The sequence below is a fragment of the Talpa europaea genome, assembly GCF_964194135.1.
Source record: "Talpa europaea genome assembly, chromosome: X".
Classification (NCBI taxonomy): Eukaryota; Metazoa; Chordata; class Mammalia; order Eulipotyphla; family Talpidae; genus Talpa; species Talpa europaea.
In genome coordinates, this window is record NC_140081.1 from 43,504,533 (window position 1) to 43,530,296 (window position 25,764).

The window sequence follows — 25,764 nt, forward strand, 5'->3', positions numbered from 1 at the left end:
AACCTTTGAATACAGATGAGTTTCAGGCAAACTTGTAAATATTGTATGAATGCCTTCTAGGTGTGTGTGTGTGTGTGTGTGTGTGTGTGTGTGTGTCCCACACATGTGCATGAACTGAAGTGAATGGCTTCTTGCCTTCCTGCTCTTGCCCGTCGCACATGTGTGGCAAGGGCAGGAAGGCAGGAAGCCATTCACTTCAGTTCAGCAGAGTTCCCACCATTCTCTTTCTCACTCATACACAAATACACAAACACGCATTTCACTGCATTACCTGAGTATGTCCTGAAGATACAGTGAATCTATAACCTTCTGGGTGAGATTATTTCTTAGGATCCTTTCAGTTTTATTATGTTGTAAATCTTTTGGCCATGGTGGTACCCAAAACCTGCTTCTATACTATTCTTATAGTTGGTTGCTTTTTCCCATCTGAGGTTAATGCTAAATACTGGAGTTGGAAGTCAAGAGTAAGAATGAAAGGCTTGGAAGATATAATCCCAGCCCCACTCCTCAACTCTGCTGTTAGGCGAGAGGTAGAGTTCGGGCTTTTAGGTTCCTTATGGTATTAAATGTTGTAATGTATTCATGAGTAAGGCATGTAAAATGCCCTGGAAAATACTTCCCCTTATTTTTCTTAGTTATCTCAGGTATAAGATTGATTATGTCTCTGTCTTCTACCAGGCTAGAAAGGGGTGGGGGGAGGTACATGGTTTGGCTACTGCTCAAAACCAGAAAGTACCAGTGATGGGGAAGTAGAGATCTACCTCTAGAACCTACCAGGGAAGAATATCCAGGAGATTCTGACAGCCTGTGAAGTTGTCTAGAAGAACTCATGTCAGCAGTGGTTTCATAAGACAAGATACTGCCTCTGGCTCTGGGAAAAGATGGTGGTTGCACAGCTCATACCTTCCAACTACTGCCTTTGGTGGGAGTTGACTGTGGGTGGGAATATTTCCTTATTACGGACTTGTCCAAGTCCTGTAGAAATTACTGTTGGATAAAGTCATGTTGCACTCAGAGTTGATTTTCCAAGTTTCAGCCTAGAAATGCTCCTCTTTGCACCACCAACTCTGTCATTTCCTCCCCATTTTACACTAGTTGTTTTTCCAGGCATGATCCATTCTTGTCTTGATTTACTGAGTTGCATTATGAATGAAGTTTGCATTGGATTTATTTCTCTGCTTAGAACTAACATTTGGTTCTAGAAAAGCACCTTATATTGCAGAAGCCAGAAACAGATGAGCAACAGTTCTTGTTGTATATATTCATTTTAATTGAGCAATCTGATTCTCAGTTTTGTATTTCTATTTGTTGTTGTTCTTATTATTTTAAAAGGATTAGACATAAAGTGATTTATGGTCTTCTCCAATTAAACTGTCTATAATAGACCTCAGGGTTGTGACCTTTTCAATTATTTGTATTTCTGCCAATATGAATGTTGGGGAAATAGCACAAAATTAACATCAAGATACTAACTTCTAAATTGTGTGTGGGGTCCTCCCCTGGTGGCCTAGCGGTTGAGCGCTGGGCTGCGAAGCTGCCCACAGCCTCTGCAGCGCAGGTTAGATCTCTGGCCGCTGGTGTGGGTCCCACATGGTGCGCAGACCTCTCCTGCTGCCCGCTCCTCCCCTCAGCAGTGTATTTCATCAGTCTGCCTTTTCTGCTCCCCGCTCTGGCTCTGGTGAATTCTCTCACCCTCCCTCTCACGCTTCTGACTGTACCCAGTGCTTGTATACATGAATAAATAAAATCTAAAAAATAAATAAAGGAGGGGCGGAGCAACATGGCGGCGAGGAGACGCTGCGAGTAAGATCTCCCATTAAAAAAAGTTAATAGGGAGGAAAAGCGGCAGGTCCCAGTGAGAACTGGGACACGGAAGATAAACGGACGACTCCAGCAAACTGCCCGAAGAAGAAAGTTGCCATAAAAGAGGACGAGAAGGGAGGGAAGCGCAGAACCCTGCTCCCCTCCCCCGCCCACAGAGGCGGCACTCTCCGACCGGCAGAGACGAGGGAAACAACAAACCAAAACGCCCAACAAGAAAAACGGATGCAGCAAGCGGGACTGTGAGTGGAAAGGAACTATTTCAGCCACCACACCCCGTGAACGGGAGCTGAGGCGAACCCTGCAGGATCCACCGCGGAGGTGAGCTCCACGCGCCATTAAAGAGAGCCCCGCCCACCAGGAGGAGACCAGCACCAGCACACAGCCCTGGCCGCCCGAAAGCTTGCGCGAAAGCGGCGCTCGGATTGCAGCTGCCCAGGCCCCTGCGCCTGTGACCTAGGCTTGCGGGGAGACGGCGGAGGCCCTCCCTGAGTGAGCAGGAACAAGGTGCCCAGGCAGGGGAGCGGGATTCAAAAGGCGCCATTCCCGCGCCACTGATCTGGGCTACAGCCCGCGTCCTGGAACTGAGGGCTTTGGAACTGAGACCCGGGGCACGAAATTAGGGGCGTGGGTTCCCCACGATGGTGGGGCACAAGGCAGACACAGCACCCCAAAGCCGTTGAGGTGTACCCTACCATCCCCGCTCTGCTCCCTGTCCCACGGGGTGGAAAATCAGCTCCCCAAGGGCTCTAGGAGAGATCTCTGGTGCCACCTAGCGACTTGACCCCAGCACAGGCTACTGAAGGAGCTAGTGGCCAGCTGGGGAGTTAGCCCACACCGGGCCCCTTCTGAACAAGTAGTCTGAGCCCACAGGGAGAGCGAGCACCCACAGCCGGGGCAGACCAGGCGCGCAGAAGAGTGTGCCTGAGACCAGAAGCGCAGGGAGTGTGTCCCACATCACCATTTTAGAACAGGGACATTTCTTCAGTAAAGACTACCTGCAGAAGGCTTCCTCAGGAGCCAGAGGTGAGTGGGGGAAGTTCGCCCACGCCAGACACCCTCTGGCCTGCAGTCCAAGCCCAGAGGGGAGCAGGAACCCACCGCCGGGGCAGACCAGGCGCACAGGGGAGTGTGTCCCCACATCGGCATTTTGGAACAGGGACCTTTCTCCAGTAAAGGCTGCTTGAAACTGACAGATGACTCCTGGAAGAACCAGAGGGGAACAGAGAAGCCCACCCAAGATGCCGGCAAGTCCCAACAACACAGTGTCCCAACGCATACGGCAAATTAGAAAACAGACAGTAGGGAGGAGAAGAACCACACGCAACCTAGCAACTCTCCAGAGAAAAAGCACACCACAAAAAGAAAGCCAGCCCCCAGATTGCAACGACAATAACTTGGAAGAATTTCTGAGCCTTCCAGAAAGAGAATTTAAAATTGCCGTGATTAAAAAACTGACAGAAGTCATAAAGGAAAACAATGATAAGGGAAAAATAATCAACGATCAGAAGAATGCAATTGAGTCCCTAGAGAGGGAAAACAATGGTCAGAAGAAAGAAATTGAGTCCCTAAAGAGGGAAGTAAAAGAAATGCAGGAGATCAAAGAATTAATGGAAGAACTAAAGAATTCTGGGAAAAGCAATGAAAGCAGAATAGATGAAATGGAAGAACGAATAAGTAATCTTGAAGACACAGAAATAAAAAGAACCAAAACAGAAAAGGAAAGAGAAGTACGAAGGAAAAAGAACGAAGAAAGACTTCGGGAACTATCTGACTCCATGAGGAAAGGAAATATAAGAGTTATAGGAATACCAGAAGGAGAGGAGAGAGATGTAGGAACAGAGAAAATATTCAAAGAGATAATTGAAGAGAACTTCCCAAATGTGAAGAAGGAGCTGAAAATTGATATACAAGAAGCAAGAAGAACACCAAACTTCCACGACGAAAGGAAAAATACAGCAAGACACATAATAGTAAAGCTCCCAAGAATCCAGGACAAGGAAAAAATAATGAAGCTGGCAAGAGGGAAGAAACAGATAACATTCAAAGGAAAACCAATCAGGCTGACATCAGACTTCTCCGAAGAAACACTACGGGCAAGGAGAGAGTGGAGGGACATAGTCAACAGACTCCAAGAAAACAGATGCCAACCAAGAATACTCTATCCCGCAAAGCTCTCCTTCCTCTTTGAAGAAAGAATATGGACCTTCCCAGACAAACAGAAACTCCGGAATTTCATTGCAACTAAACCCCCACTCCAAAAAATACTACAAGGAGTCCTAAAGCCAGAACCTCAGAGCGACGAATAACAATGAAAGAAGGCCAAAAAAAAAAAAAAGTTATTAAAAGAATAAATAAATAAAATCAAAGGAAAGACAAACACAATGGCAAATACAGATGTTAACATATCAATATTAACTCTAAATGTAAATGGACTAAACTCTTCAATAAAAAGACACAGAGTTGCAGCCTGGATTAAGAAACAAAACCCAACCTATTGCTGTCTCCAGGAAACACATTTAGCTACAAAAGATAAAAATAGGCTCAAAGTTAAAGGATGGAAAACAATCCTACAAGCAAATGGACCAAAAAAGAAAGCAGGAACAGCTATACTTATATCAGATAAAACAGATTTCAAACTCAAAAAGATAAAAAGAGACCCCAATGGTCACTACATTATGATCAAGGGGACAATACTTCAAGAAGAAATAACACTCATTAACATATACTCACCAAACGAAGGAGCACCAAAATATATCAGACAACTGTTGTCCTCTCTGAAAACAGACATCAGAGAAAACACATACGTAGTGGGAGACTTCAACACACCACTATCAACAATGGATAGATCAACAAGACAAAAAATAAGTAAAGAAACCAAAGCTCTAAATAAAGACCTAGAGCAATTGGGCTTAACAGACATCTATAGAACACTAAACCCCAAAAAAATGGAGTACACATTTTTCTCAAGCGCACACGGATCATTCTCCGGGATCGATCACATACTGGGGCACAAGACAAACATCAACAGATACACCAAGATTGAAATCATATCAACCGTCTTTTCTCACCATGAAGGCATCAAACTAGAAATAAACCATAAAAAGAAGGCAAGGAACTTTCCTACCTCATGGAGATTAAAAACCACACTACTGGAAGACCATTGGACTAATGAGGAGATCAAAGAAGAAATTAAAAAATTTTTTGAATTGAACGACAAGGAGGACACCAATATCCTAAATGTATGGGATGCAGCAAAAGCAGTAATAAGAGGAAAATATATAGCAATAGAAGCTCACATCAAGAAACAAGAAAGAACGCAAAGAAACAACCTAATCTCGAAGCTCAAAGATCTAGAAAAAGAACAACAAAAAAACCCCAAAACCAGTAGAAGAAAAGAAATAATAAAAACCAAAGCAGAAATAAATGAAATTGAAACTAAAAAAACAATCCAAAAGATCAATGAAACCAAGAGCTGGTTCTTTGAAAAAATCAATAAAATAGACAAACCCCTAGCCAGGCTCACAAAGGAAAAAAGGGAGAAAGCACAAATAAACAGGATCATCAATGAAAGAGGAGAAATCACAACGGACACAGCAGAAATCAAAAGAATAATCAGTAACTACTATGAACAGTTATATGGAAACAAGTTTAATAATCTAGAGGAGATGGACAAATTCCTACAACTCTACAATCACCCAAAGCTAGATAAAGAAGAAATAGAACACCTAAACAGACCAATTACAATTAGCGAAATTGAAATGGTAATCAAAAACCTCCCCAAAAACAAAAGCCCAGGACCTGATGGATTTACAAATGATTTCTACCAAACATTCAGAGACGAATTAGTGCCTATCCTTCACAAACTCTTCCAAAAAATTGAGAAGGAAGGGACAATACCAAACACGTTCTATGAGGCCAACATTACACTAATACCAAAACCGAACAAGGACAACACAAAAAAGGAAAACTACAGGCCAATCTCCCTAATGAACACTGATGCAAAAATCCTCAATAAAATTTTAGCTATCAGAATCCAACAATGTATCCATAAGATAATTCACCACGACCAAGTTGGATTCATTCCAGGGGCACAAGGATGGTTTAACATCCGAAAATCAATCAACGTTATCCAACACATCAACAAAAAGAAATATAAAAACCATATGATAATATCAATAGATGCTGAGAAAGCTTTCGACAAAGTGCAACACCCATTCATGATAAAAGCCCTTGAAATTCTTGGGATACAAGGAACATACCTCAACATCATAAAGGCCATCTATGACAAGCCAACAGCCAGTATCATTCTCAATGGTGAAAAGCTGAAAGCAATTCCATTAAGATCTGGAACAAGACAAGGATGTCCACTCTCACCATTGCTTTTCAATATAATACTGGAAGTCCTAGCCAGGGCAATAAGACAAGAGAAAGACATCCAAGGAATCCAAATAGGAAAAGAAGAAGTCAAACTATCACTATTTGCAGACGATATGATATTATACATAGAGAACCCCAAAAACTCCACAGAAAAGCTAATTCAACTCATCAATCATTTCAGTAAAGTGGCAGGATACAAAATCAACACGCAAAAGTCAGTAGCCTTCCTATACACAAAAAATAAATCTGAAGAAGAAGAAATCAAAAAGACCATCCCTTTTGTTATTGAAACAAAAAAAATCAAATATTTGGGAATAAATCTAACAAAAGAGGTAAAGGACCTATACAAAGAAAACTATAAAACACTGTTAAAAGAAATAGAAGAAGACACAAAGAAATGGAGAGACATCCCCTGCTCATGGATTGGAAGAATAAACATTATTAAAATGGCCATCCTTCCAAAAGCAATATACAGATTCAATGCTATTCCAATCAAAATTTCAATGTAATTCTTCAAAGAAATAGAACAATTATTGATGAAATTCATATGGAATCACAAAAAACCCCGAATAGCCAAAGCTCTCCTGAAAAAAAAAGAAGGGAATGGAGGCATCAGACTCCCAGACTTCAAACTATACTGCAAAGCCATAATCATCAAAACCGCATGGTATTGGAACAAGAACAGACATACAGACCAATGGAATCGAATAGAAAATCCAGAAATAAACCCACAGGTTTATGGTCAACTAATCTTTGACAAAGGAGCAAAGACTATGCATTGGAGCAAAGAAAGTTTGTTCAATAAATGGTGCTGGGAAAACTGGGTCGCTACATGCAAAAGAATGAAGCTTGACCACCACCTCACACCATACACAAAAATCAACTCAAAATGGATTAAAGAACTAGACATAAGACCTGAAACCATAAAATATATAGAAGGAAATATAGGCGAAACACTACGTGATTTGCACATCAAAGACATCTTTACAGACACATCACCCAAAGCAGTGATAGTGAAGGCAAAGATAAACAGCTGGGACTACATCAAATTAAAGAGCTTTTGCACAGCAAAAGAGACAATAACAAAAACAAAGAGAAACCCCACCAACTGGGAGAACATTTTTGCACCCAACACTAATGATAAAGGACTGATCACAAAAATCTGCAAAGAGCTGATGAATCTCAACAACAACAAAGAAAATAATCCAGTCAAAAAATGGGCAGAAGAGCTTAAAAGAAACTTCTCTGAAGAGGAAATGCAAATGGCCAACAGGCATATGAAAAAATGTTCAACATCACTTGTCATCAGGGAAATGCAAATCAAAACTACCATGAGATACCATCTTACACCAGTGAGAATGGCACATATTAAAAAAACTAGCAACAACAAATGTTGGCGAGGGTGTGGAGAAAAAGGAACTCTTCTGCACTGTTGGTGGGAGTGCAAACTGGTCCAACCACTGTGGAAAGCTGTGTGGAGATTTCTGGACCTACTAAACATAGAGCTTCCATATGACCCAGCAATTCCACTCCTAGGTATTTACCCAAAGGACACAGAAACATCCATTCCAAAGAACACCTGCACCCCTATGTTTATAGCAGCACTGTTTACAATAGCTAAGCTTTGGAAACAGCCCAAATGCCCAAAATTAGATGACTGGATCAAGAAGATGTGGTACATATACACCATGGAATATTACTCAGCATTCAAAAAAGATAAACACATGCAATTTGCTGCAACATGGATGGCGCTGGAAGGGATCATGCTCAGCGAAATAAGCCAAAAAGAAAAAGAAAAATACCGGATGGTCTCACTCATAGCAGGAATCTAGAAAACTTAAATAAGGGACCAGGAAAATGAATAACTATAAGAAAGTGAAAATCAAAATCAACAAAAAACTATGAACCAGAGACACTTTTAGGGGGGCGGGGGCGGGAGGGGAGGGATTGGGGTCAGAATGGGGGGCTGCAATTGTATGGGGAATATAACAATAAAATTTATAAAAAAAAAAAAAAAAAGAAAACAACAAAGGACTCACACCAAGAAAAAAAAAAAATAAAAAAAATAAAAAAAAATAATAAATAAATAAATAAATAAATAAATAAATAAAGTGTGTATGTAAACATGGGGAAAAGATGGTTCTTAAGGTTTGAGTTTTGGATTATTGCTGATTTAAATAATGTTGAGAAAATGTTGTTTCTATCCTATTCAATGACTACCACCTAACATGGTTCCCATTTGGTAGACAGATTTTAGAGGCAGGATTTGTTATTACTTTGATGCTGTTGGATATTTCAGACTTTTTCCTATCTACACTCTCTTTTGATAATAAATCAATTTGTGTGTTACAGTTCACATATGGGTATAATGTCTGACAATATTTGAGGCTATTATAGTGGTCAATGGGAAATACTGAAACATCAGAAAAGTCCCGCTTGTTGAGCCCAAAAGTAGTGGGATGATAGAATTTAGTATCCTGAAGATGGAAAGGGATATTCAAGTCCATTTTATTAACCTCATTGCCATCAGATGCTTGAAATCCTAGCTATTGTGCATCTAATCTGTTTCATCATCTCCAGTGACATGAGTGCCTGAAAACCTTTCCATCTTCAGAGTTTTAACAACCAAAATGTGTGTGTTTATGTGTGTTTGTGTGTGTGTGTGTTTGTATGTTTTGAGAGAGAAATAAATCCAAATTGATGTACTTTTATAATTTCTGGTATCCCTAGGAACATAAGCAATAAATGTAGCCCTTCTTCAACAGGTGTGCATTTCAAGCATTTTACCCTAACAGTCACTTAGACATGCCAGGTAGACATAAATACATAATTTACTTGATTTAAAGCATTTTGTATTTGCCTATCACCTGTAATTAAGATAAAACATAAATTTCATAATATATCATACATACTCCTTTAAAATCAGGCCCCAGTTCTTTTCCTCCTTGGCTGCCTGAAGATCTGTTTCCATCATAAATTACACAGTAACTACATAGACCGGGAAGTTCATGAGCAATGGACTGTTTCAGTGGAAACAAATGGTCACTGATGTCCTTCACCCTGGGAAGACAATAGGACCTAATAGAGAAATTTGGACGGAACTAGCTAAAATGTACAAAACCTCATCAGATGTCATCTTTGCATTTGGATTCAAAATCCATTTTTTACATGGCAAAACACCTGCCTTTGGCATAATTTATGACTCCTTAGCTTATACAAAGAAAAATGAACCCAAACATAGACTTGTAAGATATGGCCTGCATGAGAAGAAAAAGACGTCAAGAAAACAGCAAAAGAAACACAAGAACAGAATGAAGAAAATCAGGGGGACTACAAAGGCCAATGTTGGTACTGGGAAAAGTGAGCTTAAGTTTGGACAACAGAAAGAGTAAATATTCTGCAGTGACTTTATCTGTATCTGTGGTGACTATGCAGATTTGTCATGAGAGGATTTATTAAATCTTATATGTTTCTGGCTGTTTGAAAATAAATAAATAGATAGATAGATAGATAGATAGATAGATAGATAGATAGATAGATAGATAGATGATAAATGCAATAAAATCTAGTTCACATCTTTGTTTCCAGCTTCATAAATAACCACTTTCCTCACCCATGAATTTGTGAACTGTTGTTCACATTGGTCTCAAACTTTTCTCCCAAACACTCTTCATTGCCATTTTGTATGCACTTTCAATCACTTTCTCTGTTCAAGGTCTAGATTAAATGCCATCATAGGGCCTTCCTGGTGGTGCAAGGGGTTAAGCACTGCACTATGAAGCAATCAGCAGCCTCTGTAGCATGAGTTTGATTCACAGCCGGCCAGGGAGAAACACACATGGTGAGGCAGACCTCTCCTGTCTTGCCCGCTGCTCACCTCAGCAGTGTATTTCAGTCAATCTGCCTGTTCTGTTCCCCACTCTGTTGTGGATCCTCTCACCCCCCGCATCTCTGGCCTGTACCCCAGCTCTTGTATGCATAAATAAATAAATCTTTAAAAAATGCCATCATAAAGCATTTCCTGACTCTGCCTATGCACAGAGATTGTCGTCTTCTATTGTTTACATCTCCGTTGTAGCATTACAAGTTTGACATTGTTCATGGACATTTATTTCTCTTTTACCAGACTGGTAAGTGACTTGGGGCCTTTCTGCACCCAATAGCAAAGGCCTAATAAAGTATGTCTGTTAAATGAATGAGTAAATGAATATATGAATCATTAATACATTATTAATGCATTAACAAATAAATTGAAGGTTCATCATATGAACACTGAATATTACATTTATGCAGAGCCCTATAAAGTTATATGTGGTCTGTCTAGCAAAGAGATTGGGAAAAGTCAAGATATGAAAGTTTGAGTTTAGTTTGGATTTGGAATGATAATTGAACCAGTGTATGAACTGAGTACTTTTCTTTAGGAAGTTTAGAGTCTGTCACAAGAGAGAATGGGCATCTTTATTTTCTTAGTTCAAGGAGCATTTCTAACAGAGTCACTGTACTGTGTGATTTTGGCTACTGATAATAAATCCAAGTTTTCCATCCTTCCCAACAGCCCGGAAACTGAAGAAACTTGGTAATTTGAAACTACAGGAGGAAGGGGAGTCTTCCAGTGCCACTAGCCCCACTGAGGAGCCAACTCAGAAGCTGACAGTGTCACACATTGAAGGCTATGAATGTCAACCAATCTTTCTGAATGTCCTGGAAGCCATTGAGCCAGGTGTGGTATGTGCAGGACATGACAACAACCAGCCCGACTCCTTCGCAGCCTTGCTCTCTAGCCTCAACGAACTGGGCGAAAGACAGCTTGTACATGTGGTGAAGTGGGCCAAGGCCTTGCCTGGTAAGGAAAAGGGTTGTGAGGGCATGGGGTAAATAAAATCACATTTTGTGAATTTGCCTACAGATGAGGTACCATAAATGATCTTTTCCTGTTCATTAACTCATTGCAGACCTCACCATAACCCTATGGGGGAGAGATTGGTATGCTCTCTTTTTAAATACATGGGAACTGAGACTCAGAAATCAAGGAAAAGAGCTAGAAGAATTATAGAGCATCTTGTATACTTCACATTGGAATATAGCAATCATATGTTCATGTTCAACCCACAGGCACATAGCCACATCCTTATATGTCTTAAGATACTTTATTCTAAATGTGCATGCATAAACCCACCCTAACAATAATGATCTTGAATCTCACTGATTTTCTGAATTCAATATCATCTTTAAGAACCATACTATAAAAACTCTTATGGTATGGTAGAAAGAACATGAGGTTGGGAGTCAGAACACTTAGTTTCTAGTGGTAGCCTTGCTGATAATTCCTTTCCTGGGTCTCAGTTTCTCCTCCTGTATAATGTATGAAATGATTTGCACTAAATTAATGGTTTTCAAATTTTGCTTCAAGGAACTCTTAGTGTTCTTTAAATTACTTTAAAAATCAAAGTGGGAGGAAATATTAGGTCATAGTGAAAGAAATACAGTGTGTTTGTCTAACTTGTGCTTAGCCATCTCCAGTGATAGGGCCCTCAATTAATTCCTATGCCATCTGTTGTTTGAGCAAATCTAATTAATATTAATGGGAACTATGGTTGTGGGAGAATTATAGGGACTACACCTGAGGGGAGAAATCAAATACTGTACAAAATTAACAATGATGTAAGAAAATGAATACAAATAAATAAAATTAAATGTTAAAGGTTAAAGAAACCTCAGAGATCCTCTACTGAAGGATTCATAAATGTTCCTTTAACAGACAAACTCCATTTCTCAGAAATATCATATATATACATAAGTGGATTTGAATGATTTAAAACCAGTGCCTCTCCCTCACTGCCCCAGAGAAGTCTCAGATCACTCTTGTGGAACCGTAGGACTCTAGGAAATACAGTTTGGAAACTACCGAAGCATACGTTTTTGTTTTTTTTTTTTAATTTATTATTTATTATTATATTTAATTTTATATATTTTGCATCATTTTTCATTTTTGCACAATGTATGCATTTTCAACTTGGTTATAGTCCCCATACAATTCCCACCCATCCTAGTTTTGATCCTACTACCTCCTCCCCCGCTGTAGTGTGTCTTTGGTTTATAGTTGCTTAATTTTGATTTTACTTTATTATAATTAGTCTTTTTCCTGATCCCTTATTTAGGTCTTCTAAATTCCTGCTAGGTATTTACCCAAAGGACACAGAAACATTAATTCAAAAGGGCATTTACACCCCTATGTTTATATCAGCACTATTTACAATAGCTAAGCTATGGAAACAACACAAATGTCCAAAAATAGATGACTGGATCAAGAAGATGTGGTACACATACACAGTGAAATATTACTCAGCAATCAAAAAAAGATAAACTCATGCAGTTTGTAGCAACATGGATGGAGTTCAAAGCATAAGTCCTTTATGGGTTTGTCTGGTCTTGAAATTCTGTGATTCAAAGTTTCTTTTGTAACATCAACAGCCAAACCTCTTCTTAAGAATCCAGAGTAGGGCCATCCTGGTGGTGCAAGGGTTTAAGAGGCAACCTATGAACCTCTCCACAGCCACTGCAGCACGAGTTCAATCCCCAGCCTGGGAGCTGACCCACCTTGCATAGCAGACCTCTCCTGTCTCACACGCTGCTCCCCTCAGCAGTGTATTTCAGTCATTCCATCTGTTCTGTTCCCCACTCTGTCTCTGGTAAATCCTCTCTCCCCCACGCCTCTGTCCTGTATCCCAGTTCTTGCATGTATAAATAAATAAATCTTTTTAAAAAGAAGTCAGAGTAATAATAACTACCATCGGAATGGAAACTTGTGGTGAACATAGTAGTTCCTTATGTATTACTTGATTTGATTCTCATAAGAATCCTTGAAAGTAGGGAATTTTTTTCTATATTTTCTAGATAATGGCCCTGAAGCTCTGAGAAGTGATGTGTTTGGCTTGTATTTACACAACCACAAAGGGACATATTTAGAACTTGAGCACAGATCCTCTCCTGATTCCAAATCTCCTACTCATCGCATTTACCCATAGTTTGTTTAGTACCCCCTGTACTTCTGTAGCCCTGGGCTTTACAGTGAGAGGTCAAGGCATTATCCAGTGTCATTTGGGTCACAGTGTAGACTTGCTGCCTTTGAAGACAATGCATGCTGTCTTTTGACTTCCTCTGTTATCTTTCTAGGTCACAAGGCCTAGTTGAGTCACTAAACCTTCCCTAACAACCCCCCTGCTTGGGAAGCTGAGATTTACTAGATATTAACATTATTGGAAAGAAGACCAAAGAACGCTAGTTGTGTATACACTGCACCAAAACATAAAATTCACACAAACAGGAAAAAAGAAGGGAAACTTTTTTTAATTATTACCACTTATTCACCCATCTGGATATCTTGATGTTATATGTGTAACAGATTTAGTTTTATCTTTCTAAACAGTTATCAATCACTTAACTTGTGACATTTTATAGGATATAGAAAAAAAATATATATATAGTTCCAATTAAACCTCTTGTGAATCATAGGGATGTATCTACATTTCAAAGGACAAGGCTCAGAGAGGTTAATTTGCTTATTTTTTCATCTGGTTATTTAATGACCTCCTTCCCCCTGATTTCTAGTTTGGTGTTCAACATAGTGAGAAATATGATGACAGAATTTGTATGAATGGAGGGAGTGGGCCACAGGCTTTCCTCAACCCAAACTTCAGGATGTATTCCCCTTTCCTATGTATTATATTAGCACAAGTTGGAAAGTAAGTATCAGCTCACCACCAAGCTCATCCATAGAGATGATTTCTGGGGCATTTAAAATAATAGCTTCAAAAAGAATTACCACAATCATACTTTCCATATTATCAATAATCACATATTACTTCAAATTACTTGTTTATTCAACAGATTGAGTTCCTCCTTATTAAGACACTGTGCTAGGAACTTATTCAGATTAATTTGTTGTTTTTTGTTACATGTAAATTTCCTAGTATACTGACTGGTACATAAATTTAGGATCATATTAATTGAGAGAGGGTGAATAGATTGTGCATACACAGTATATTTATAATCACATATATCTGTTTGGAATCTTAGCTATGTGCACTAGTTGTGTAAGCTTGAGAAAATGATATGTTTACATGTACTTCTGTTTCCTCATATGCAGAGTTGGTAGAATAGTCACTACCTTGCAAATTGCTATCCATACAGAGATTATGTGTAAAAACCACCTAATACAGTAGCTGAAACATAGTGGATGCCTTTAAATGGTGTGTTATTATTGTGAGGTTTGAGTGCTAAGTTACTGCTTTCAGTGAAATTGATTTAAGTTGCCACCAGTCTTCCCTAGATGTCTCAAGTACAAGTCATTGTCTTTTAAGACCTTGACTGTCAGGTGCACTAGAGAAGCAATGATTTCCTAATGACATTGTCTGGGCATGTTCTCCCAAACTAGACATGAGACTACAGATTTCAACTGTAGATTGCTAAGAAATTATGCCAATTGGTTTCTAATGAGATAACAGTCTCAAAGAAACTGCCTCTGCTCCCTAACCTACTTGGTGTGTTTCAAAACCTGAGAATGACTCCTCTGCAGTTCCCCAGAATAGCTTAACACAATGCCAAATAGGTGTTGGGTGAGTGTGTACTGAAGGAAATCTGTTGGAGTTATTGTTTTTTCAACTCATCACTTGATAGTAATGCTATCTGAGCAGGCTACTTCAAAGATGGGCACTAGAGAACATAATTAGATATTGTAATCAGATTAGACTTCAAGAAAAATTAACCTACCATGTTGCTGATGTGTACATAGTAATTAGACTTGAATTTTAAGCAGCTCTCACTAAGGACCATTTTTTACCATTATAGTCAAACTAAGCTTTCCCTTTTTCCTCCTCTTTGTTGGTTTTCTGGAATCTAAGGGTGGCAGGAGAAAGCATCAGCATCGCCAGCTTCTTTGGTACTTTTATAGTTTGACACTTATTTCCCCTATGTACCCTCTTATCCACACACTCAACAGACTAACCATTGCCTCCTAACCCAGATGTTCAAAGTCTGTCCTCCCAGGTCCTTTCCCCAAGACATCTTGGATGTTCTATTTTAGGATCTTGCTTTTGGCCTCCTACAGGGAAGAATCAGTCCCAGGCATTCTGTGCTCCAGAAGCAATTCAGGGAGGAAATTATCTGTGATCTGAGGTGATGGCTAATGTGGTAGCACATCATTGTGGTGAAGATGGGTGGCACAGGCTTGGGAAATAAGATTGCAGCAAGAGGTGTTGTTATAAGAACCCTAGAATTCCTAATGTCTGAGAGGCTTGGAAAAGGAAAGGAAAATGGATGTGTGTGTGTGGGGGGGGGGGGCAGGGACCAACCAAGCAGAAAATATGTCTAGGTAGAACAATCTGGTGGCCTTGGGAGATCTTTATTTTTTAATTATATTTTTATTGTGCTAATATTGATTTGCCACACTGTTTATGATTTAAGGGTGTAGGTTCAAATCTCTTCAGATGTATGTTACCAATACCACACCAACCTTCATAATTCTTGAGCTGTGGCCTTCAAACAATAGAGTGGAAAAATCAATGGAGAAGGAATTAAAAACATCAGGGTTCCAGTCTTAGTCAACCACATGACTATATGTATATGATTTTTGACTATATGTATATGATTTTTGAGAAGCCAGTTAACTTCTCTGAACCCCGTGTTCCTTGCTAGTAAAACAAACATCCCATTGAATACCATCCAGCTTTATTGTGAGGATTATATGAAGTCATTTATAGTAAAGTCAGAAAAATATGTAAATTAGGAAATATTCCTAATAAGGTATAGCAAGAGATAATTTCAGTTTATTCTGGATCTGTTGGGGTAAGGAGAAATGAGGTACTGGTAGGGGATGAGCTCTGAGGTGATACCTCAAGCATCCAAATGTTTGGAAACCAACAAGAGAACATAGCCCTGTCTATTCTGCATGTAATATATTGTGTTGTGTTGTATTGGCAAGATCTGTGATCCTCTGTTCTAAGCCTAAAGGTTTGGAGATCGGAGGTTTTCTAATCCCTGTTTTATGAAATGAAAAATTATCAAGGGAAGGGTCCTAAGGCCATTTAATTGTTTCTTAGAAGCTACTCAGATATCTCAATTGTGCTATGTACTAGGGAGGGAGAATGAGTAAGAAGAGATAGTCCCTGTCTTCAAGAAGCTCCAAGTCTTGTGAGGGAGACAGATGTATACATAGACAAATTCCAATACTATGTAATGAATGATTGAGCGAGGTTACACATGATTCAGTGAGAAAAAATAATTACTTCAACGAAGACCTGACTGATGAGTAAGTATTTATCAGATGGAAAACCTCGGGCAGGAGAAATGCATTCTAGACAAAGGCAACTGCCTGTGCAGTGGTAACAGATATATAGTGGTGAAAGAAAGGATGGTGCATTCAGCAAACTTACATTTTTCAGAATAGTTCAAACCTCAATTATGAGAAGACAAGTAGCAACAAATTAGTCTAAAGAGAACATAAAGGGCCTGTTTGTATATAATGATAGTAGGACAGGAATGGTAGTAGAGCAGGAAACTAGCAAAGGTAGGGTACATGTTGAACAGAGAAGAGTAGAGAGGAAGTGGGAAGCATGAAGAGGGTTAGAGAAAGGATACAGCCTGAAAGTGGTGTGGAAAAGGCAGTGGCTGGTGAAAGGCAATTCTAGTATATATATATATATTCTAATGTGTAGTAATAACATTCCCCCCAGGGTTGTTAGTTGTTAGAAGTGACAAATAAGATTATAGCTAGAAAAAGCCTTTTTGAAGTGAAAAGTGCTGTTCATGTCAGATGAATTATTATTCAACTGCTTATGCCGAAAAAAACAGAGATCAAGAGCATGGACTTTGGAGTCAGACTGCTTGGCTTTGGAACTTGGTCTTGCTGATTTCTAGCCTTATACTCTTAGATAATATATTCCCTTTTAATGATTTATAGCATAGAGATAATAATGGTACCCACTTTATTGTATTGTGAGGATTAAATGAGTTAATCTAAGTTAAGTGCTTAGAAGAGTTCATTCGTACAAAACAGTCAGTGTTAGATTATTATTCTCTTCCAATTTGCAGTGCCCATTTGACTCCATCATTGGAGCAGCTCAGTGAAGCAAAGAGGACAAGGAATCTATCCCCTCATATAGTTTGTTCTTTCCCCTGCTCCCCAGCATTGATGGTTCCTAAGGCTCCTCGGGAGCAATCCTATTACCAAAGATTCTCAGTCTAGCAGAGGCCCAGATTTAGCTCAGCCCAACAATGCCCAATCTGACTACTGCTTCCTACTCACCTCCAGGCTTCCGCAACTTGCACGTGGACGACCAGATGGCAGTCATTCAGTACTCCTGGATGGGGCTTATGGTGTTTGCCATGGGCTGGCGGTCCTTCACCAATGTCAACTCCAGGATGCTCTACTTCGCCCCTGACCTGGTTTTTAATGAGTAAGTGCTCATGGGCCCAGAGCTCACATAAACACAACCTCCTGGCCATGTTGGTTGGTAATGGTAGTAACAGTGGGAGTTAATCCATTTGACCTGTCAGGAAGGCAGTAGAGGCCTCAACAAGTCTGCTGTATCTGAGGTGGCTATGCTCTGCTGATGAAAGGTCAACCAGTGGGAGGCAAGGGAGTTAGTACCGAAGCCATCCCTTTCCCACCCAAGGCCCAGCCCTGATACTTTAGCTATCTAACTTGCTTTGTAACGTATCTTAGAATCCCATGTAAGTTTCCTCCCCTCTACACTGCGCAACATAGAGATGGTAGTACGTTGGCTAAAGTTCCTTTGATCAATTTTCTACCACTGAGGCCACTTACTGGTCACCATTTATGCCAGACTATCCTAGACACTTTCTGAAACCTGTCTTTTTGAGTCCTCCTGATAGTTTGATTTCCTCCACTTTATTAATATTTTTTTTTAATGGATAGGGAAAATTGGGTTTAACAAAATAAAGTGACTCATCCAAGGTCACACAGCTACTGCATGTTGGCAATAATTCTAAGTATGTCTGTTTAACTCCCAGTTCTTATACTGCCTCATAGTGGTAAGTGATGGGGAAGAATAACTCCACAACTCTCTGGCCATGTCTCCTCGACCCAACTACTTCCTCTCTCTTAAAAGCAGGTATAATTATGCTTTCTCTACCACCAGCTCTTCATATTTCATACTTCATGAATAAGCAAGTTTTGGAATTACACTTTATTAAGTAAATCTCAGTTCTGTTGTTCTCTACCACCAGCTCTTCATATTTCATACTTCATGAATAAGCAAGTTTTGGAATTATACTTTATTAAGTAAATCTCAGTTCTGGTGTTTCCCTACATCATTTCTTTGGGCCAGATTCTTAATTTTCCAGACCTTTAGGTTCCTCAACTGTTAATTAATTAGTATTTTTTAATTGTTTATGAAAACTAAAATGGGAGCTAACTGATGTGAAATGCCAGGCTGACAAAGGCGAGAAATTATAAAATGAGTACCTTTCTGATACCATCTTTTCTTAATAGGGATAATCTTCACTAGGTCCACAGTTTGAGGTCCCTTGATGGTACTGTGAATGGAGCTGGCTGAAAAAAAAATCTTCCCATGTACCTTTAGTTAGTCTCACTACAGAGAATCCATTTGGTTACCAAAGGAATTGCTCTTTTCTCCTCACTTGTCCTCCAACACTGAAGAGCCTTAAAATCTGGGCCAGTGATTCCTTTCAGGACAGTAGTGCCATGTGGGAAGAATGAGTGTCCCAACTGCCTTCTTCCAAATTCACCCTGGTAGCAAGAAGCTAACAACAATCTTTGGATATTGGCACAACCTGCCTTGTGATTTCCAGATCTCCAAAGTGTTACCTATGATGCCATCTTCTAGGGCAGGCCTTGAAAAGCTCTCTTCCTATTTACTTCCCACTACCCTTCAATGATTGAATCAACTCCCTGAACACATACAGCACCCTCCCCACTCAAAGCCCTGAGACCTTGGAGCCTTTTTCTAGTTGATAATTATTTTCTAAATCCTCACTTCTTTCTCTGCCTCTATGTAAGTATGTGTTACCCCACTAAGTATTCTGACCTAACCTATGTATCTCATTGCAAGGAACCACAGGACTCCCCAAAGGGTAAGGGTCATATACCCATGATGTCCAGGGTTCCTAAAATAATGGGTACCCCCTTTTCTGCTTATATAAGAAACTACTGTGTTGGAGCTCTTAGGTTCCCTGGAAACAGCTAAACCAATGTTTCCCAACAGATGCTGTTAATACTTTGGGAGGAATATTTTTTCACTGTTTAAGATGTTTCTGAATATTGGAATATATTTGTCATCCCTGACACCTGCCAATAAATATCAACCAGGATCCCAGTAACTATTACTGTCCAAACTGTACACACATTTTTAATACTCATGAGGGATGCAATACCTTTCCATTTGAAAATCAATTATTGCTGCAGTTAGTCTCCTCAGCTACTAATGGGAAGACTTGAGGCCCAGGCCCAAAGAGAGAAGCAGGGACTCTGGGCCAGCTCATTTGCTAAACTCTGACACCAAAAGCCATCATCAGCCCTATCTTTTTCCCTCCCTTCTTTGTGGAGAGCATATGTTGTGAGGGAAATGGACTTGAATCCTAGCTGTGTGACCTTGGTAAATTATTGAGCTTCCCTGAACCTCACACTCCTCATCTGTTAAATGATGAACAGTATCACGGTGACACCTTCCTACATGCTATTTATTGAGTACCTACTATGTGCCAGGCAATGTTACTCGTGTTTTCCAATTTTCTTCGTCCCTCTCTTTTATTCCCACCTACGTCTTCTGTCTTATTGAATCCCATCCCTGCCCTTTGTTTTCTACCTTCCATTCTCTCCTTTCTCGTCCTTTGCATTTTGTCCTTTCTCTCTACTTGTTATGTTCCTTTCCTTTCTCTGTTCCTTTCCCCCACTTTCTTTGTCTCCAGGACCTATAGCAGTATTATAGAAATCCTGCATGCCAGGGCCATGAATTCTGTGCTGTTATCAATGAAGGCTTGGAAAAACAATAGGCTAGGCCCCAGCAGATCTTATTTAAAAATTCCCTAGGATGAAAGAACTTGGAACAGCACTGTTCTGGTCAATTGGCTTGTGATAATATATAAACACTTCCTATTTCTTGTTGAGTTACAGTTTGAATTGATTATATGTTCACTATCTTCCACCTTCCCCCTTTTCCCAGGCCAGCTAATAACTCACTGATGTAGGGTACTGAGCTTCTACTTAGTCAGTACAAAGCATGCTCAGATTGTGGACAGGGATATTGCCCTGGGACCAAAGGGTCAAACCACAGCCTTCAGGCCCAATCTGGAGGTATTTTCCTCACCACTTAAGTAGATATCAAATTTCCTTTCCTTTCTCCACAAGAAATAAAATCAATTTCTGTCTATTCCTTTATCTCTCTCTCTCTCTCTCTCTCTCTCTCTCTCTCTCTCTCTCTCTCTCCCCCCCCCCCCACCCAGCAAGAAGATGCTGTATTTTCTTTTAGAGTCTTGCCATGATCAGTCATGGAACAAAGGTTTTTCCTAACCCCAACCCCGCCCCGAGAAATTGACTAAGCCTCGACCACCTCACTATATAATTTATAGGTGATAAGGTGATGATCTGTCCACAAGTCAGTATAATAAAGACTCATATGTGTTTACAACTCCCAAACTGTGGTAAGGAACATCTAGTATATGAGGGAGTAAGCTTCCCTTCAGCAAGAGATATTTAGATTGAACATTTAGAAATAATTCTGGACTGATTTGGTAAGCACAGACAATCTCCTTCACTGAGAATGGTTTTAATAAATTGTTAAATTTCTATTGTGGAAAATGGTTTTCAAACAAAGAGACAGGAATTGACAGGATGACCACCTGTGGAGATTTGGGATCCTGGTATTCTTAAGAGTTGATGTCTAAGGCCTAAATCCTAGAAATCTCCCAAACTGGGATGCCTGGAAGGCAGATACTGGCTCTGGCTCTGGCTAAGCTTTCCTGTCCCTCTCTCAGGAAACAAGGGGCATAGGGACCTGGAAATTCCATGTGGTAATCTATATCTTAGCCAGAGAGGGACGATGAGTAGTTATCAGAATGTCAGAATTTTGAGAAATATAGTACATCTTTGTTACTTATCACTGAAGCGCCAACAAAAGAAACAGCAAATTATTTTCAGAGAATCTGGGGAATGGAGGGCAAGTGGAGATATAATAAGTTTTTTGTATCTCTCCTTCCTTTGTGTGTCTGTCCCAGGTACCGCATGCACAAGTCCCGGATGTATAGCCAGTGTGTCCGAATGAGGCACCTCTCTCAAGAATTTGGATGGCTCCAGATCACTCCCCAGGAATTCCTGTGCATGAAGGCACTGCTGCTCTTCAGCATTAGTAAGTGCCTGGATGGGCAGGGGATCCCCTTGAGGGCCAAAGGGCTCAGAGGTGAATTGCTTTCTTCCTTTAAAGAGTTAATGAAGGCCAAGCCAACTCCAGGACACTATCTTTCTTCTTTCACTCTCCCTTATCACTCTCCCTTAGCATCCCTTTTCCTATCAGGGATATATTTTATGCCTAGAGACCAATTTCTTTGCTAGAAATCATCCTCCATTAGATCCTCACCCCCAGCCTGTCTTTGGAACGAGGAGTTTTTGCCTAGTTTTAGCAGGTCTCTGAATTTTTCCATAACTTCTATCATAGAAGCAGACAAGAAGGCCTCCCTGGTAGTGCCAGGAGTTAAGCACCACACTATGAAGCAATCCACAGCCTCTGCAGCACGAGTTTGATCCCCAGCTGGTCAGGGAGCAACTCAGCAGTGTATTTCAGTCAATCTGCCTGTTCCATTCCCCACACTGTCTCTGGTGAATCCTCTCACCCCCCCCCCCACATCTCTGGCTTGTACTCTAGTTCTTGTATGCATAAATGATTAAATCTTTAAAAAAAATAGAAACAGACAAGAATCAACTTATAATTTCCTATAGGACTAGAGGATTGCCTCCTGGAAAGAATTTACTCTTCTGACAACAGGAAGGATCTATGCAAGCAAATCAGACAAGGTTTATTTGGCAGCTAAGGAAGCTTTCTTTAATGGCTATTCTAAACAGTGTGCTGCCTTAGCCTCTGTGAAGGAAGAAGGCAAATTTTGATACTCAAAGGTTAAATTGTGTAAGTCAGAGTTACTAAAAAATGTATAGATGAAAAGACAAGATAAAGGAAATGCTAGGAATATTTTATTTACTTGATACCCTTCAGAGTGAGTCCATCTAGTTTCCACTAAGACCTTCTTGGCACTAAAGCTTCCTTAGCTGCCCAGACTCAAACTTCAACTGACAGGAAGCCAAGTACATGGTTCCCTCCCTGTGGGCGTGGGGGTCAAGTCTGTGGTCAGAAAACTTGGTGCTTTGTCTAATACTCCCTCGTGGGCATGCTTCCCCTCCCCATTCTGTCTTCATCCCACATCAGTTCCAGTGGATGGGCTGAAAAATCAAAAATTCTTTGATGAACTTCGAATGAACTACATCAAGGAACTTGATCGTATCATTGCATGCAAGAGAAAAAATCCCACATCCTGCTCAAGGCGCTTCTACCAGCTCACCAAGCTCCTGGATTCTGTGCAGCCTGTAAGCAAATGATGGAGGGTGCTTTGTCAGGGAAAGAAGCTTGATAAAGCCAAGTGATAATATGTTCTTCAAGGGTCTGGCACCACCTGTTAGGAGGTACTTTCATCCCCCTCTAACTTTGAGTGTGGTCCAGGAAGAAAATGCAGTGGAGAAGAAAGGAACACAGGTCACAATGTCCCAGCTGGATGTTGTGAAAGAGGTGGAGGAGTTGAGAACAGAGCAGTTGGGACTCAGAGAAGTGGCTTAGTGCAGATAAGTTGTCTAGGCAGACAAAACAGTCCTGGATGTTTTTTTTTTCCCCCTCTTCCTTGAGTCATGTGCATATGAGTTTGTGGTGTGTGGGGTGTGTGTGTGTGTGTGTGTGTGTGTGTGATTTATTCACCAGGGAAGAGGAACACCCTGTTCTGACACAGAGAGTTTGCAGTGGTATAAGAGATCTCTTGGGAGCCCTCAGTGACTCCCTAGAAATCATTTCGTGCACATGGGCACACATGCACACAACACACATACACTCATATGGAAGGGGAAAGAAAACAGAGGTGGTGGGGCAGGGAAGGGGGGAGAGCCTGATAGAAGCCAATTCTTGCCAATCCTGTTTACTCCATCTGTTATTGTCTCTTTACAGATTGCAAGGGAGCTGCATCAGTTCACTTTTGACCTGCTAATTAAGTCCCACATGGTGAGCGTGGACTTTCCAGAAATGATGGCAGAGATCATTTCTGTGCAAGTGCCCAAGATCCTTTCTGGGAAAGTCAAGCCCATCTATTTCCACACCCAGTGAAGCTTTGGAAGCCCCTATTTCCCTACCCCACCCTCCCCCCCCTTTCAAATATATGCCTGTTATAACTCTGCTCTACTTCTCTGCAGTGCCTTGAGAAATTTCCTCTATTGATGTCCAATTTGTCATGAAGTTGTTCCTGAGTTCTCTGCTGGGCTTTTTTCTCTTTTCCTACTTTCCCCCTCCTCCTGTGTGACCCTCCAATGGCACCTTCAAACTCTGCTCCCTGCCACAACTCTTACTGTGCTCTGAATGTTGGTGTACTTCTTTAAATCTGTGATGATCCGCATGTGGCCCAGTGTCAACTTGTGCTTGTTTATAGCACTGTGCTGTGTGCCAGCCACACAAACGTTTACTCACCTAATGCCACGGGAAGTTTAGAGAGCTGAGACTATCTGGGAAAACAACAACAAAAAACCTTGCTAAGGATTTTTCCTCTTAAAAATATATAAAAACAAACAGAAATCCTCAAAGAGGGCCATGAATAGAATAAGGTGAAAACTGTAGGCCTATAGGGAGTCAGACTGTTTTTTTTTTTTTGCAAACCCTCCCTCCCTGGGAGACTATTTTCTTCCAATGGCTATTGCCATTAGAGGGCAGGGTGACCCCAGAGCTGAGTTGAGGGAGAGGGTGGGGGAGGTTAGATTTAAGAGAGGACAAAGAGGGCAAATGGATCACCAGTACCTGCCCACAGCTTTGGCCCCTGAGGGCTAAACTGTTCATCTACAGTGCAATTCATTGTACTGAAAATGTGCTTCTTGTTTGAAAACTTGTCTGTATGTGAATGCTCTCCCCCTCCCTTTTCTCTCACACCCTCCGCCTCCACCCAAAAATTGACTTTCAATAGTTTTTCTAAGAGCTTTGAACTGAATGTTCTCTTTAGCCAAAACTTGGCCACTTCCACTGACGAGTCAGACCAGTGAGAAGGAGAGAAGATATCTGACCCTTTGGAAAACCCCATCTGGATCCAGGTCTGATTTCTCATTTGTAGGCCAGGGAGGAGCTTGAGGCAAGAATCAGAAGGGAAAGGAACTGGTGGCTTGGCTGTTTTCCTGATTAGGACATTGAAGATTTCATCTATAGCTATCCCCACATTTAAAAGACCTAAATGTTTTCTGCCTGACTACATGCAGCTGCAAGCTACAATGCTACCTTCAGTGTCCTTTGGACTTGAACTTCCTGGACTGCATTTCAGCTATGGAGGTGAAGCTTGTTTACATCTTTGGGTATGTCCATAGACTCTACTAAGAGCCCCCCCTCCCCACACCGAAGGTCAGCAAGACATTACTGACATTTATCTCTAGATGCCAGGACATTGAAGACTTCTTGCAGATCATGTCATCAACCATTAGATCTCTAGAACCTTTAGACAAACTGAAAAGAAGGCCTCAACAGGATTGGACAAGCTGGACAATTTTGCCCTTGTCCTCCAGAGATAATACCTTTTCGCCAAGTAGAGAAATTTCCACTTCCTTTTTCAGAGCAGCTAAAAGAGTTACACAGATCAAGGTTGAAGAGAAAACTCAATTACTAGTGTGGGAAGAATGAAGGCATTAAAACCAGAAATACTGTAAATGTTTCGCTTGCCACCCAGCATATCAACCTGAAGAAGTCATAAGGAGAAGAGAGAAGAAACCAAGGGGGAGACACTGATGGCTAAAGTCATGTCTCCAAAAGCAAATTTTAAAACCAGATGGGCATCCTCTGATGTGTTTACTAATCATCCTCTTCTGCTGCTGATTCTGGGCTCTGACCATACTTATTTAGATTCCCCAACTTTGTTGCTGCCTCTCAGTCAGAGGGATACTGAAACATTGAGACTCCAAAACCATGGCCTCCTATAGAAAGGCTCCAATGGGCTGCCACCCATGAACTCAGGGTGTGTTCTTGGGCACACCTCTGTTCTGTTGATTTTGTTTCCCAATCCTGAATACAGAGGAAAATTCACCAACTTTGTCATCTTGACCTCCATCTCCATACTTAACTCTTAACTTCATCTGCTAAACTCAAGAAATTAAGGGCCAGCCACCAAAGCTGCCTGTTTCAGTTGGTTCACTCTACTCATTGAGAAGATAATTTTGAGTAATGTCATATGGTCGACATGAATTTCCTCCTATGATTTCTGTGTTGATATTAATAGCCAGAAGAACTTGCAAAACAGCTTCTCTAAATAACA

At 40.6% G+C, this 25,764-nt stretch overlaps 1 protein-coding gene across 1 annotated transcript in view; it reads left to right on the forward strand.

Annotated features, from left to right (window-relative positions):
• Positions 1-23,591, forward strand: part of AR (androgen receptor) — a gene marked incomplete at its 3' end in the record, with an annotated part of 276,504 nt that extends 252,913 nt beyond the window's left edge. The window contains exons 4-8 of the mRNA XM_084258481.1: positions 10,757-11,044; positions 17,510-17,654; positions 21,454-21,584; positions 22,653-22,810; positions 23,436-23,591. Of these exons, the coding sequence (XP_084114607.1) occupies positions 10,757-11,044; positions 17,510-17,654; positions 21,454-21,584; positions 22,653-22,810; positions 23,436-23,591 (878 nt within the window). The remainder of the gene's footprint in view (positions 1-10,756; positions 11,045-17,509; positions 17,655-21,453; positions 21,585-22,652; positions 22,811-23,435) is intronic.
• Positions 23,592-25,764: the final 2,173 nt, after the last annotated feature.